General features: G+C 40.3%; 1 protein-coding gene across 1 annotated transcript in view; it reads right to left on the bottom strand.

Moving 5' to 3' along the window:
• Positions 1-17,191, bottom strand: part of LOC311118890 (single-minded homolog 1-A-like) — a gene marked incomplete at both ends in the record, with an annotated part of 21,235 nt that extends 4,044 nt beyond the window's left edge. The window contains 8 exons of the mRNA XM_084157683.1: positions 5,325-5,472; positions 7,343-7,449; positions 7,698-7,897; positions 8,239-8,324; positions 8,435-8,543; positions 8,895-8,984; positions 9,835-9,917; positions 17,017-17,191. Coding sequence (XP_084013809.1) covers positions 5,325-5,472; positions 7,343-7,449; positions 7,698-7,897; positions 8,239-8,324; positions 8,435-8,543; positions 8,895-8,984; positions 9,835-9,917; positions 17,017-17,191 — 998 coding nt within the window. The remainder of the gene's footprint in view (positions 1-5,324; positions 5,473-7,342; positions 7,450-7,697; positions 7,898-8,238; positions 8,325-8,434; positions 8,544-8,894; positions 8,985-9,834; positions 9,918-17,016) is intronic.

The raw sequence follows: 17,191 nt of genomic DNA, 5'->3' as shown, positions 1-17,191 counted from the left end.
ACGCGAAATCTCCATTCACAAATTCTAAACTCTCTACTCTTTCACCAAGCTGGCAGCCATAAACGCTCATCATCTTTATGGCCTATCAATTAAAACCTCATAAACACCGTTATGGATTTGGGGAGGGGGTAGTCTGCGGCTGCAGCAGTGCGTGTCGAGCCGTTTCCATCTTCTCTCCTCTGTACGGAGCAGCCTCTTCTGCCTCCTCTGGTTAATGGAGTGTTTTATGGGCCTAATTCATTTACTGCAACACTTTTACATCTGCAGCAATACACATTACACACAGCAGCACACCAGGAAATACTAACACTGACAGAACCAATAGAGCTTGACTTAGACTATATCTATATCTGGACTGTTTGCAGTTCAGTTGATAAAGCAAGTGCATGCCGAGTGAAAAGAGGTTTGAATGTTATGATGACTTTTCCAGTGGAAAACTGGGTTGAAGCAAATATCAGTGCTCATGCATGACAGAGGCCCACACTAAGCTCAATACCACTGACTGAGAAAGAAAGTCCACCAGACCTGGGTTCAAACTGTATTGGTTTTCTTTCTAATACGTCAGCTTGACAGGATTGAGGTTTGCCTGGCGCAATAGAGACAATGGAATATTGCCAACAGTGAAAGCCCTTCTATCTGACACCTCAGGCCAGGTTGACTCAATCAAACACATTCAAAGTATTAGGAAGAAAAAAAATAGTTTTGAACCCATGCCTGACTGAGGCAGTTGACACAGTCTGCAGACAGACAGATGGACATGTTGTTCATTCCACAGACACCATGCCAAGTGACTTTCCCTTCCTGGGTGAGGGTACCAAAGGTAACAGCCAAGTCCATAGACATGACCTCAACACACAGACACCCACACTACTCAACACAATAACTATCCTACACAGACACCCACGCTGCTCAACAAAATAACTATTCTACACACAGACACCCACGCTGCTCAAAACAATAACTATGCTACACACAGACACCCACACTACTCAACACAATAACGATTCTACACACAGACACCCACACTACTACACATCATAACTATTCTACACACAGACACCCACACTACTACACATCATAACTATTCTACAGCAGAAGAAAGTGACAGTAAACAACTTTCAGTTTTTCATGAAATTATTATTCTAAATTGAAAACAGTGATAGAACGCTGCAGCCTTCCTGTCAGCTGCTGTAACCTCTCACCCTAATAGAGAAAATAAACTAACAGAACATTTCATCCTAAAATCTCCACAACACAAAGCACAGTTGACAGGCTTTGAACAGATGAAAAGACACCATTCCGCTACACTATAAATGACCTCACCAAATAAATAGACTTTTCCTTAAGTCCTTTTTACAATCCTGTCAAAACGTACCTTCAACAAACACCTCATCCACTACACTTAAGTGATTTATGCAAATGAACCAAAAATGTGACATGTTTATTTTTAACCTAAGAATATATACAGTACCAGTCAAAAGATTGGACACACCTACTCATTCCAGGGTTTTTCTTTATTTGTGCTATTTTCTACATTGTAGAATAATAGTGAAGACATCAAAACTATGAAATAAAACATATGGAATCATATAGTAACCAAAAAAGTGTTCAACAAATCAAAATATATTTTATATTTAAGATTCTTCAAAGTAGCCACCCTTTGCCTTGATGACAGCTTTTCACACTCTTGGCATTCTCTCAACCAGCTTCATGAGGTAGTCACCTGGAATGCATTTCAATGAACAGGTGTAGGTCCTCTGTAGCTCAGCTGGTAGAGCACGGCGCTTGTAACGCCAAGGTAGTGGGTTCGATCCCCGGGACCACCCATACACAAAAATGTATGCACGCATGACTGTAAGTCGCTTTGGATAAAAGCGTCTGCTAAATGGCATATTATTATTATTATTATAGGTGTGCCTTGTTAATTTGTGGGATTTCTTTCCTTCTTAATGCATTTGAGCATTAGTCCATATTATGGCAAGAACAGCTCAAATAAGCAAAGAGAAACGACAGTCCATCATTACTTTAAAACATTTCAAGAACTTTGAAAGTTTCTTCAAGTGCAGTCGCAAAACCAGCAAGCTCTATGATGAAACTGGCTCTCATGAGGACCATCACAGGAAAGGAGTACCGCTGCTGCAGAGGATAAGTTCATTAGAATTACCAGCCTCAGAAATTGCAGCCCAAATAAATGCTTCACAGAGTTCAAGTAACAGCCACATCTCAACATCAACTGTTCAGAGGAGACTGTGTGAACCAGGCCTTCATGGTCGAATTGCTGCAATGAAACCACTACTAAAGGACACCAATAAGAAGAAGAGACGTGCTTGGGCCAAGAAACACGACCAATGGACATTAGAGCGGTGGAAATCTGTCCTTTGGTCTGATTAGTCCAAATTTGAGATTTCTGGTTCCAACCGCCGTGTCTTTGTGAGACACGGAGTAGGATAACGGATGATCTCCGCATGTGTGGTTCCCACCGTGAAGCATGGAGGAGGTGTGATGGTGTGGGGGTGCTTTGCTGGTGACACTGTCTGTGATTTATTTAGAATTCAAGGCACACTTAACCAGCATGGCTACCACAGCATTCTTCAGCGATACGCCATCCCATCTGGTTTGCACTTAGTGGGACTATCATTTGTTTTTCAACAGGACAATGACCCAACACACCTCCAGGCTGTGTAAGGGCTATTTGACCAAGAAGGAGAGTGATGGAGTGCTGCATCAGATGACCTGGCCTCCACAATCACCCGACCTCAACCCAATTGAGATGGTTTGGGATGAGTTGGACCGCAGAGTGAAGGAAAAGCAGCCAACAAGTGCTCAGCATGTGGGAACTTCTTCAAGACTGTTGGAAAAGCATTCCAGGTGAAGCTGGTTGAGAGAATGCAAAGAGTGTGCAAAGCTGTCATCAAGGCAAAGGGTGGCTACTTTGAAGAATCTCAAATATCAAATATATTTTGATTTGTTTAACACTTTTTTGGTTACTACATGATTCCATATGTGTTATTTCATAGTTTTGATGTCTTCACTATTATTCCACAATGTAGAAAATAGTTTTAAAAAATAAAGAAAAACCCTGGAATGAGTAGGTGTGTCCAAGCTTTTGACTGTTTTTTAAATATTTTTTATTAACCTCTCGTTAATTGCTTTGCAGTGATGGCTTGTGTAAACATCGGGTGCCAATACTCATTATTTTATCAGAGAGGGAAACGACAGCTAAGTAGCGCTACATAGAAATGTGTGTGTATGTTTGTGTGTGTGTGTGTGTGTGTGTGTTTGTGTGTGTGTGTGCGTGTGTGTGTGGTGCTGTGTACACATCTGAACAGGCTCAGGCCTGGCTGGACACTCCCAGAGCCAGGAATCACATCAGACCAAACAAATCAAGGACAGTTGTGACTGCTGATCTCTCTCTGCGGTGCCATGCTTCCCGCTAGGAGATATAATCATCCATTGAAGAAATACCAGACACTCTAGACCTACAGCACCATTCTTTCCACTGAAAGAGTCCACGCCTTTGATAAGGATGTACCACAGACTTATTGGTGATGTACAGACAAAGCAAAAGGGTAGGATATACAGTGGGGGAAAAAAGTATTTAGTCAGCCACCAATTGTGCAAGTTCTCCCACTTAAAAGATGAGAGAGGCCTGTAATTTTCCTCATAGGTACACGTCAAATATGACAGACAAATTGAGAAAAAAAAATCCAGAAAATCGCATTGTAGGATTTTTAATGAATTTATTTGCAAATTATGGTGGAAAATAAGTATTTGGTCACCTACAAACAAGCAAGATTTCTGGCTCTCACAGACCTGTAACTTCTTCTTTAAGAGACTCCTCTGTCCTCCACTCGTTACCTGTATTAATGGCACCTGTTTGAACTTGTTATCAGTATAAAAGACACCTGTCCACAACCTCAAACAGTCACACTCCAAACTCCACTATGGCCAAGACCAAAGAGCTGTCAAAGGACACCAGAAACAAAATTGTAGACCTGCACCAGGCTGGGAAGACTGAATCTGCAATAGGTAAGCAGCTTGGTTTGAAGAAATCAACTGTGGGAGCAATTATTAGGAAATGGAAGACATACAAGACCACTGATAATCTCCCTCGATCTGGGGCTCCACTCAAGATCTCACCCCGTGTGGTCAAAATGATCACAAGAACGGTGAGCAAAAATCCCAGAACCACACGGGGGGACCTAGTGAATGACCTGCAGAGAGCTGGGACCAAAGTAACAAAGCCTACCATCAGTAACACACTACGCCGCCAGGGACTCAAATCCTGCAGTGCCAGACGTGTCCCCCTGCTTAAGCTAGTACATGTCCAGGCCCGTCTGAAGCTTGCTAGAGTGCATTTGGATGATCCAGAAGAGGATTGGGAGAATGTCATATGGTCAGATGAAACCAAAATAGAACTTTTTGGTAAAAACTCAACTCGTCGTGTTTGGAGGACAAATAATGCTGAGTTGCATCCAAAGAACACCATACCTACTGTGAAGCATGGGGGTGGAAACATCATGCTTTGGGGCTGTTTTTCTGCAAAGGGACCAGAACGACTGATCTGTGTAAAGGAAAGAATGAATGGGGCCATGTATCGTGAGATTTTGAGTGAAAACCTCCTTCCATCAGCAAGGGCATTGAAGATGAAATGTGGCTGGGTCTTTCAGCATGACAATGATCCCAAACACACCGCCCGGGCAACGAAGGAGTGGCTTTGTAAGAAGCATTTCAAGGTCCTGGAGTGGCCTAGCCAGTCTCCAGATCTCAACCCCATAGAAAATATTTGGAGGGAGTTGAAAGTCTGTGTTGCCCAGTGACAGCCCCAAAACATCACTGCTCTAGAGGAGATCTGCATGGAGGAATGGGCCAAAATACCAGCAACAGTGGGTGAAAACCTTGTGAAGACTTACAGAAAACGTTTGACCTGTGTCATTGCCAACAAAGGGTATATAACAAAGTATTGAGAATTTTTTGTTATTGACCAAATACTTATTTTCCACCATAATTTGCAAATAAATTCATAAAAAATCCTACAATGTGATTTTCTGGATTATTTTTTCTCATTTTGTCTGTCATAGTTGACGTGTACCTATGATGAAAATTACAGGCCTCTCTCATCTTTTTAAGTGGGAGAACTTGCACAATTGGTGGCTGACTAAATACTTTTTTTCCCCACTGTAGGCACAGTGGGACTAGCACACAGATTATGAGCCACTGATGTAGTGTTAGTCCTGTGTGTCATCCACCAAGGACCACATAAGAAATAAGGGTTGTACAATGCTTTCATGTGTTATCCTCTGGGGTTTTACAGAGGTACCTACGTGAGGACGTAGTTGACACTGACGATACAGTGGGGTCTGGAGGAACGGCTGTTGTGTACGATGGTGGCATAGCTCTGGACCCAGACCCAGCCACCCTGCTTAGCCAGGAACCTATAGTACTTAGTGGTCACTTGGCCTTTTACCAGCACTGGAGGGGGGGGGGGGGGGGGGGGGAAGAAGAGAGAGAGAGAGAGAGAGAGAGAGAGAGAGAGAGAGAGAGAGAGAGAGAGAGAGAGAGAGAGAGAGAGAGAGAGAGAGAGAGAGAGAGAGAGAGAGAGAGAGAGAGTTAGAGGGAAACTGAAATTCTTGTGCATATCATTGTTCCAAATATAATTAATCATTAATTAGTGGTCATGTATAACATAATTGGATGATATGATTGTAGTGCAACATGGATGTCGTTCTAAGTAGAACAGGTTATTGCAATTACTCTGTCATACACAAAATAATTTAACCATAATATCAATCAGATGGTTCAACAAAAAAAATGCTGTAAAGCAATTATTAAAGTACAATTACAGTGCATTCGGAAAGTATTCAGACCCATTGACTTTTTCCACATTTTGTTATGTTACAGCCTTATTCTAAAATGGATTAAATAAAATAAAAATCCTCAGAAATCTACACACAATACCCCATAATGACAAAGCGAAAACAGGTTTAGAATTTTTTAGAATATAAGGTCCCACAGTTGACAGTGCATGTCAGAGCAAAAACCAAGCCATGAGGTTAAAAGAATTGTCCGTAGAGGTCCAAGACAGGATTGTGTCGAGGCACAGATCTGGGAAAGGGTACCAAAACATTTCTGCAGCATTGAAGGTCCCCAAGAACACAGTGGCCTCGCTCATTCTTAAATGGAAGAAGTTTGGAACCACCAAGACTCTTTCTAGAGCTGGCCGCCTGGCCAAACTGAGCAATCGGGGGAGAAGGGCCTTGGTCAGGGAGGTGACCAAGAACCCGATGGTCACTCTGAGAGAGCTCCAGAGTTCCTCTGTGGAGATGGGAGATCCTTCCAGAAGGACAACCATCTCTGCAGCACTCCACCAATCAGGCCTTTATTGTAGAGTGGCCATAGGGAAGCCACTCCTCAGTAAAAGGCACATGACAGCCCACTTGGAGTTTCCCAAAAGGCACATAAAGACCCTCAGACCATGAGAAACAAGATTCTCTAGTCTGATGAAACCAAGATTGAACTCTTTGGCCTGAAGGCCAAGCGTCACTTCTGGAGGAAACATGGCACCATCCCTAAGGTGAAGCATGGTGGTGGCAGCATCATGCTGTGGGGATGTTTTTCAGCGGCAGGGTCTGGGAGACTAGTCAGGATCTGCTCCAGAGCGCACAGGACCTCAGACTGGGGTGAAGGTTTACCTTCCAACAGGACAATGACCCTAAGCACTCAGCCAAGTCTATGCAGGAGTGGCTTTGTGACAAGTCTCTGAATGTCCTTGAGTGGCCCAGGTAGAGCCCAGACTTGAACCCGATCGAACATCTCTGGAGAGACCTGAAAATGACTGTGCAGCGACGCTCCCCATCCAACCTGACATCGCTTGAGAGGATCTACAGAGAAGAATGGGAGAAACTCCCCAAATACAGGTGTGCCAAGCTTGTAACGTCATACCCAACAAGACTCAAGGCTGCAATCACTGCCAAAGGTGTTTCAACAAAGTACTGAGTAAAGGGTCTGAATACTGTGATATTTCAGTTTTATAATTTTAATACATTTGCAAAAATGTCGAAAAACCTGTTTTTGCTTTGTCATTATGTGGTATTGTGTGTAGTTAGATGAGGGGAAAAAAACAATTTAATCAATTTTAGAATAAGGCTGTAACGTAACAAAATGTGGAAAAAGTCAAGGGGTCTGAATACTTTCCGAGCGCACAGGACCTCAGACTGACAGTGGTGTTAGTTATGACTTTTGTTAATATTACCATTGCCACTACACTGTTAATATATCACAGATAGAAAATTCTAGTGCTTGTAGATAGTAACTGTAGGAGAGCAAAACAAACCTAACTCACACAAGTGGTGTGCACATCTGAGGTGGAAGGAGTCACAGCTATGGACATGGTGATAGAGGGTCTTCTCTATAAGATCCTGGGGCTCATAGCCTGTCAGCTCAGCTACCCTGGGACATACACAATATTAAATACACACACTCAGAATTACAGATACATATGCATACAGAATGTACCCTATTTTTCGCATCTTCCACATTATTTCAGATGTGTATGACTACTCAAGCATCTGTGTAGTGTTTATGAAGACATTATGAATGCTCTACAAAGCCTTTATAAGTTGTTTCAAGTGGAACCTTAAGGATTTGGGACCACTAAGCATCTCCAGTGTGTGAGTGGCGTTTAATACTGTATTTACCTGGAGTCGAGGAAGATGAGCTTCATATCCAGGCTGGCTCTGAACATGAACATGTTGCTGTGTAGTTTGATTTCAGTGACAGAGCTAGGGGGTAGAGAGTGGCCCACCGCCACCAAGCCCACGTTCTGGTAGCAGCCATCAAATGGAGACATGTCCAGGCTGTACTGACGGATCTTTAGGTACCCGCTGCAGTGGATCACCTGACAGAATTGTTCACACAAATATGTATGTAAGCCTACAATATATAAGAATACACATATGGAAATATGCATTCAACCACTTTAGAGGTACTGCAAGAGATTTGTATTATTATGGACTGCATGGGAATGGAGAGTTTCTAGCAGGGCTAAAACTACAGTTTGATGGATTTTTCAGAAACCAACAGCTGTTTGGCAGAAAAGTTGAAAATCTAGGTTTCAATTATAACGACCATGTTCCCAACTATCAACAATTCAGTCACACTATCAATACAAACTGGAATGACTGACTATATAATCTAACAACTTCGACATAGAGAAACATAGCAGCAACACAGACATACCTTGTATCCACCACATGTCAGACCAGCATTTCTTTTCGCGAGGACGCATTTCATTCTCAAGAAGAACGAACGTTCCATTTCATATTCTTCAAAGACAGACAGAGAAAACGCAATCAAAGACGATCATATAATGTAAATACCATGACACATGATTCAGTGCTCAGTCAGGCGCCATAGCATACACAGGCTACCATACCTTGGACAAAGTGCGAGTGGCATGGCTGGTGAGCTGTTAGCACCGCGGTCATTTCGTCGTGGTCAGCGGGGTGGATGTACTCGTAAATACTATTTCCCGTCAGCTCTACCTGTTAAAATACACGTTTAGTCATGTGTATTTGTATTTATTACGGATCCCCATTAACTGCTGCTAATCCAAACATATTAAAGCACTTGCATTACATATAAAACAAAATATAAAACAGTACATCATATGACATTATTACACCACTACCTATCTACAATACAAAATGTTTAATACCACCATACAACAATATCACAATGTGTGCGTATGCATGTGTCATTGCTTTCAAGGAACGTGAAACATAGGACCATAGACTATGTCTACTGTAGCACAAAGCACAAGGATCGATTTAAATCGAATGCAAAATAAAGGAATCAATTTAATCGAAATAAAGACGCATTGTGTAGCAGCCTACCTGTGATAGGCCCAAATGGACCGATGCTGTTTCAGATATGTACATTATTTTCCCGTCCGGAGCAACCACAAAAATGAACCCGTCCAACGTCTGAAAAATACATGTAACTTATATATTAATTAGGTCCTATGTAGACAAAATGTGCGTAGACCTTGGTCTAGCTAGGCCTACATATTCATGCTACTATACAGGTTATTAGATCATTTAATCTATCATATTAATATTCAATCAATCTGTTGTCAATACAAAATAAGGAAAACTCATCAAATTAATATCGGAGACGCGTCCATGACAGCATCGTAGCATAGTGGTGTGTATTTTATTTTATCGGTTGACTGTATCAAAAAGGTTGCTAACAATTAGTATAATAATAACAACAACAATACAATTGACTTCAATGTACACAAATTAATTAGCTTGAAATTATCAATTATCTTGAAATTATCAATAGAAACACACTAATAACACCTGCATACTTATTAATATCATTATCATCATTATTATAGTCTAGCACTTCCACTATACTATAACATGGTACTTTTGCTGTGTTGCATTTAGTGTTGTTACGATCATGTAGGAACCCCTGTTAACTAGAGACTCATGCAGGAGAGAAGAGAGGCGCAGCGCGTGACTATGAATGCGTTGAAGCTATTTCCAGATTTATATCCACAAGAATGAGAGCAGCAGGAGGGCGGCGGCGGGAGGACGAAAATCACTCTCCCTTTAAAATATGGATAACGGGGTGACAACTGCTGCTGTCACGTGGGATAATGATGATGATGATAATAATAATAATAATAATAAGTCATGTGTACAGAATTTACAATAATAAAAACACGTTTACCATTCGATTTTTTTTTTACATTTCAATTATATTCCAAAGATAAAAACGGCGTTCATAATTCAAAAAAGTCTGCACCTGTAGGATATGTGATCCCACCTGTAAAAGATGTGATCCCATCTCTCTCCCGACATTATCCAGAGATCTGGTCCGACTCACGTGGCCCCAGGACTCTCCCAGACCTGCAACACACATGGGAAAATAAGTGAATATCCATGTGTATTTTAATGTATATAAGTTACAATAAAATCGACATAATAATAATAATACTCATCATCATCATCATCATCATCATCATCATAACCATACATCAAAATAATAATCTTACATAGGCCTAATATTCTTATTGCGTGGATGCCTTTGAGATGAATTATATATTTTTCGACGTTAATGTGTAAGTGTAATAATATGTCAATCAGCGTTAAAATCAATGATAGCCCTATCATAATAATATTCACACTTGAAATAAATATAGTGTTTAGGCCTATATAAAAACGTAATATTATTCGTTCAGTTGAGTACACCTGATTTCACAGCGAACAAAAATATTTTCGCAATGAATGGACTGTAAACAGATTGGCAAGACATTGGACATGGAAATCTCCTCCACCGCACACCAGAAGCAACCAACAAAACTCGATAAAGCAAATAAGAGTTGCTGTCCCTGGGAATCCACCGCGCAATCCCGATTGAAATGTAAATTCCGCCCGAAAACAAACACGCGCCATGCAAAGATCACGACCAAAAAACATTTCGCATTTTAATATTAACCAAAAATACGCTTCACGTTTACACAACTGAAACAACCTAATTACTCCTTAACCACAACTCAAAAACGCAACCTCTTCACTACAGGAGCTGGACCATGCAGCATCATATGGAAAATCATATATTATGCAGTAGATAATGATTTAATCTAAATCTCCTAATCTTTAGCATTTCATATCATTCTAATAAATGAATGACCATCACCGATAGGCCTAGGCCTACTGGTGATAACGTAAAATGTGGAAGCTTGCTGGGGGGAAAAAAACTTTCATCATGCTAGGGCAGTTTTTTGTGTGTCAATACGTTAGGTTTTAAGCTAATTACAATTAAGCAGGGCCATAGGTGGGTTTCCACTAGGTACCAAAGCCCAAAAACTGGCTATATCGTAAAAATTTATAAAAAAAAAAAAATTAGCTTTTTTGGTCTTAATTTAAGGTTAGGCATAAGGTTAGCATTGTGGTTAGGTTTAAAATCACATTTTTAAAGAAAATAAATTGTACAAATAGGCTGTGGTAACTAGTGATGACCCCATAGGTGGGACTGTCTGTTCCTCTGAGCGCCGTGGTAATCTGTGTGGGAGCTCGAGCTGGGGCCTTTAGGTTCTCGCTCTTGACCTACCGCAGGGAATTAAGCTCTCTTCGACATCAACGCGCGCTTAAGATAATCACTAAATTGGGCATTACATTCAGCAATAGGATCTAAAGATACTCCCGCGACATGAAGTGGTCCAAACTAAACAAAAGTATGCCTACATTTCAAACAAAAGAGGTGTTAGTGAAAACTCAAAGATTAGTCTGGAGAGCCCTGTCCTGAAAGTGTGTTCAATTGCTCGCATGCCGGGTTAGAAAATTGTATTCGTCTCCTATAAAATTGCAGTTGGAAAAGCTCCCAGTTTCTCTGAGCTCAACTTGTTATTTTGCTCACGTGCGCGTCCACAACAGATTTAGATTATTATTTACCTGGGCCTAAGCTCTTAGAAGAAGCATAACATGTTTTGTAGGCCTACACACAAATATATCGTGTCCCATTAATTGTGCAGATTTCAACAAGGTAAAGGAATATAAAAAGCTTAAAAAGCCTTCCAATAAATGGGCTAGGCCTAATTATGATTTTAATATTGCCTTTTTGTGTCAGCAACGCCTGTCACATGGCTTGCTGTTATGGTTATTTATTGTCAAACCATTGTGTTGAACCAAATAAAATGTGAGGTGGCCCAAATACGCATTTTATGTCTGTTTGTGTTTCCGACAGCCGCGGAAGACTGCAAAACAAACCCTTCAACACGTCTCTCCCGCTCTCTCTCTGATATGACTTGTAATTCAACTCCGTGGGACAACATGGGGTGGAGCAAAGGTTATTGACCGCTCGCTGTCAATAACGGCCATAAAACACTCTCACCTCCATACATTTTCATATAAACTTTTACTGGCGAATACTCGGAACATTTTCTTTGCAATAAACGCTGTCACTTTCCCGGGCCTGATTCGACATTTTGTTTTGTGTTCCAATGCGATTTGCTTTGCCCTCCTCGCCCCAATGTGTGTGTGTTTGAACAGAACTTTAAAACAGCAGAGGCTATTTAATGAGGAAAGCACATGGCTCGCAATACGGATCGTAAAACGCATCAGTGACAAGACCCTCCTAAACTGAGTATACAGAAGACTCCCCCATACAGCCACTATCCCCTCCTCCCAGTGAGACTGTAGCTTCAATTATTCATCAGTTTATTTTACCATATGCTAGCGTTCGGAAACGTCCGTGTACTTTGTTTCCTTATCAAGTGTGGAAACGGTGAGTTGTAGCCTAATAAAAACGAATTAAGGCTAGGCGTGTCATAATTTCCCCATCATTCCATTCACCCAGACAAACGGTGACTGAAATGAGCTTCTGGTGAGAACGGGTGTACATAGGCTACTAACAGTAGAGAGACTATTTCTGGTTTACATTTTTTCTACTCTCCTCTTTTATCAATATTAAAGAATAGGCAGACCTATCTATAACGAGCTTTAGTTGATAGCCTATAGCCTACACTATAACGGAGAACTGACATTTTTGGTATTATCGACAGTAAAAATAATAATTTCAAAACGTATCTTTGGAGCGCCAAAAACCTTTTGACCACTAGTGGGTGCATGGTAGGCCTATTGTTGTTTCTGGCTCATTAACACATTTTGAGGCGTGCCTTGTAAGAGGCTATATTTGTTGCAGCCGTGAGTAAGAATGCTGTAGCAATTTAACTTCTATGTGGTTATCATGGCTCATCAATTTAAAAAATATAGGGGACAGATTGGAGTGGCCAGATTTTGGGGATTTTCACTAGATGTAATCGAAAGTAGGGTCCTTTGGAGAAAGTATTGTTGACATATATTTTACATTTGTATCTTAAAGCATGATTAAGAAATAATTAATTGAATTTGGAATATTTATGACATTTTAGCCTTACCCAGTCCTTTAAGACTCCATAATGTTTCATCTGTAGGTGCTACAAAGCAAAGATTGGTATCATATTAAGCTTTACATCTTGCTCTGTGATATTAGTAGTATTTGTAATAAAACATAACTTACATAAATGTATTTATATTGAAAAATATAAACATGCACATTGAAAATATAGGCTATCATTTTGGATTTGGCTAATTTCTCTATATATTGCTGAACATAATATAGTCTACAGGCGATCAAAGTTCCAGAGTGGGATCTCTGCTACTTTTAGAGTAATTATCCAATTTGTAAGCATTACCAAAAGAGTGAATGTGAAATTGGATTCAAAATGGTAGCCCTCTGCTGATGATTTGCAGGAAGTGCAATGATGCAAGTAAAAGGAGGGCTGTGATTGGATACATTGCCTACTATGTCAATTTCTCTGTATAAAATGGGCCATAACTTTAAAACTAGCAGAGATCCCACTCTGGAACGTTGATATGCCTGTAGAGTAGGTAGACCTATATTATAATATTTATATTATATTATTATTATATATTATTATGTTAAAACATTGGCCTCTATTGAAAAAATCGCCAAATCACTTTTTTCAATAGTCATAAATTCATGTAAGAAAATTGTTATTGAAATCAATATACTACTAATATCACAGAGCAAGTGGTAAAGCTTCATTTGACACCAATTTGTGCTTTGTAGCACCTACAGATGAAACATTATAGAGTCTTAAAGGAGGCCTGGGTAAGGCGAAAACATAACAAATATTCGAAATTCAAGTCTTTATTTCTCGATTATGCATTAAGATACAAATGTCAAATGTATGTAAACAATTCTTCCACCAAAGGACCCTTCTATGGATTACATTTCGTGAAAATCACCAATATAAATTTGTGAAGAATCACCCAATATGAAGTACAGTGAGGGAAAAAAGTATTTGATCCCCTGCTGATTTTGTACGTTTGCCCACTGACAAAGAAATGATCAGTCTATAATTTTAATGGTAGGTTTATTTGAACAGTGAGAGACAGAATAACAACAACAAAATCCAGAAAAACGCATGTCAAAAATGTTATAAATTGATTTGCATTTTAATGAGGGAAAAAGTATTTGACCCCCTTGCAATCAGAAAAATGTCTGGCTCCCAGGTGTCTTTTATACAGGTAACGAGCTGAGATTAGGAGCACACTCTTAAAGGGAGTGCTCCTAATCTCAGCTTGTTACCTGTATAAAAAGACACCTGTCCACAGAAGCAATCAATCAATCAGATTCCAAACTCTCCACCATGGCCAAGACCAAAGAGCTCTCCAAGGATGTCAGGGACAAGATTGTAGACCTACACAAGGCTGGAATGGGCTACAAGACCATCGCCAAGCAGCTTGGTGAGAAGATGACAACAGTTGGTGTGATTATTCGCAAATGGAAGAAACACAAAAGACCTGTCAATCTCCCTCGGCCTGGGGCTCCATGCAAGATCTCACCTCGTGGAGTTGCAATGATCATGAGAACGGTGAGGAATCAGCCCAGAACTACATGGGAGGATCTTGTCAATGATCTCAAGGCAGCTGGGACCATAGTCACCAAGAAAACAATTGGTAACACATTACACCGTGAAGGACTGAAATCCTGCAGCGCCCGCAAGGTCCACCTGCTCAAGAAAGCACATATACAGGCCCGTCTGAAGTTTTCCAATGAACATCTGAATGATTCAGAGGAGAACTGGGTGAAAGTGTTGTGGTCTGATGAGACCAAAATGGAGCTCTTTGGCATCAACTCAACTTGCCTATGACCCCAAGAACACCATCCCCACCGTCAAACATGGAGGTGGAAACATTATGCTTTGGGGGTGTTTTTCTACTAAGGGGACAGGACAACATCACCACATCAAAGGGACGATGGACGGGGCCATGTACCGTCAAATCTTGGGTGAGAACCTCCTTCCCTCAGCCAGGGCATTGAAAATGGGTCGTGGATGGGTATTCCAGCATGACAATGACCCAAAACACACGGCCAAGGCAACAAAGGAGTGGCTCAAGAAGAAGCACATTATGGTCCTGGAGTGGCCTAGCCAGTCTCCAGACCTTAATTCCATAGAAAATCTGTGGAGGGAGCTGAAGGTTCGAGTTGCCAAACGTCAGCCTCAAAACCTTAATGACTCGGAGAAGATCTGGAAAGAGGAGTGGGACAAAATCCCTCCTGAGATGTGTGCAAACCTGGTGGCCAACTACAAGAAATGTCTGACCTCTGTGATTGCCAACAAGGGTTTTGCCACCAAGTACTAAGTCATGTTTTGCAGAGGGGTCAAATACTTATTTCCCTCATTAAAATGCAAATCAATTTATAACATTTTTTACATGCGTTTTTCTGGATTTTGTTGTTGTTATTCTGTCTCTCACTGTTCAAATAAACCTACCATTAAAATTATAGACTGATCATTTCTTTGTCAGTGTGCAAAAGTACAAAATCAGCAGGGGATAAAATACTTTTTTCCCTCACTGTAGGTGTATAGTGTTGGCCAGATATGTGGCACTTGAACAACTCAGTAAAACACTGCTGAAGATAAAATAAACTACAGACGAGATATGACACTTGTCACAACAACGTCATAACAACCAAACACTTGTGCTTATGGAATTTGTAAATTAGACTTTAGATGAAATATGTTCAGTAGGCCTATTACGTGCAGTGTTCCACTTCTTATACTGACTGCATGAACATTATTGATAGGCTAATATCTACGGGTACGCCCAAGTCGTCTGTTTATGCGATGAATCATTGATCACCTGCAACGTCATACATAGGTTAGGCCTACAGGCCTAAAAACAACATTCGACACATAGGGGGAATCGATCCTAAGCAAATTCCACAATGCATATACTCTCGTGCTTTTTTTTGTGTGTGATTCTTTACAGCCTGAGCTTGAGAAGTAGCTTCTCCTCTTTGCCTCAGTATTACAAGGGCCCCCATATGTTCGTAGGGTTCAGACAGCTAGTCGCACGGACGAAGGTAATTGGCGCGACTCTGTAGCGGTCACGCAGAACAGGGGCCCATTGAGACCGCGGGGAGAAGGTGGCAAATGACGGCAAATCGTCTTCCAGGAGCATCATGCTCGCCTGACTCTGAAAGGGGACTACACGTGTATAAATGTAAAAAGACACACACAGTGTATTCTTCACAGACAAAGAGGTGTGCACAATGGTCACTTATATATTTAGGCACCTACTTATTTCACCGGCCATCGTGTGCATAAAGTTGCCATCTTTAGGCTACTTGGAAAAACATTATGGTAGATTCTGATAGAATAAATTCCAATCAAAAACAACATTTTCTAGTCCTAGTTAATAATATTGCCACAATTTCATGGACATAATTTAAGAGCCTCAATGCGAAAAGGCCTAAAAAAGTTATCTTGAGTCCATATGGCATTTTTACTACATCTCTGACTGCCGATATTTGAATATATTTAACCAACTAAAATGCAGAACTATTCCATATATCAGTATGGGAAACAACATAGATAAATAATAGTATTCCCTTCACATGCAACAGTGCCGAGATTATTGAATGGAATTGAACCTAACGAGTTATGTTATGCAACATATAGCTTAAATTAGATGCATGTAGACCTACATCTCTCCCATAACGTAAACACAATAATGACTGTAGTCTAATTGATTCCCCAATGATTCGTGTAAATAAGGAGAAGTGGCAGCACAGGTGTTTAGCAGAATGAGAGCGGAACTAAAACGTTAATAACATGGCATGATTCATCATTATAATACATTATTATAATATAACACATTACACATGTATATCAATGAAATGATGAAGCATGAAAGTTATTTGATAATATGTGGCAACATTTGGAATTATGATTTGAATTATTAGTCTTTCAGAAGAACATGAATAACTAGCATCAAAATAAAAACACTAAGCATAACTTGTAACACAATTACAATATTAAACACACCAATAACACTTATGATAACATCAATATAAACGTTGGTTGTTATAATAGCCTAATAATAATAATAATAATAAAACATAACTTTTTATATAATAATATAATAATCTTACCTTCAGGAAAAACTATTCTCATTTTCAAGTAACTTGTTGTGAGTCGAATAATTGAAGCTTTATCAAGCTGAGACGTGATGGCAGAAGGCAAAGGCAATAGTTTGGCCAGCTCATAGAATTCACTATTTTCCTTTTCCCGTCGAGTCCGGGCAGCATTTTTCGATTTTTCTTTCAT

The sequence above is a fragment of the Coregonus lavaretus genome (genome assembly GCF_964263955.1).
Source record: "Coregonus lavaretus genome assembly, chromosome: 3".
Classification (NCBI taxonomy): Eukaryota; Metazoa; Chordata; class Actinopteri; order Salmoniformes; family Salmonidae; genus Coregonus; species Coregonus lavaretus.
Note: the sequence above shows the minus strand (reverse complement) of the source record. Positions and strands in the feature narration are given on the sequence as shown.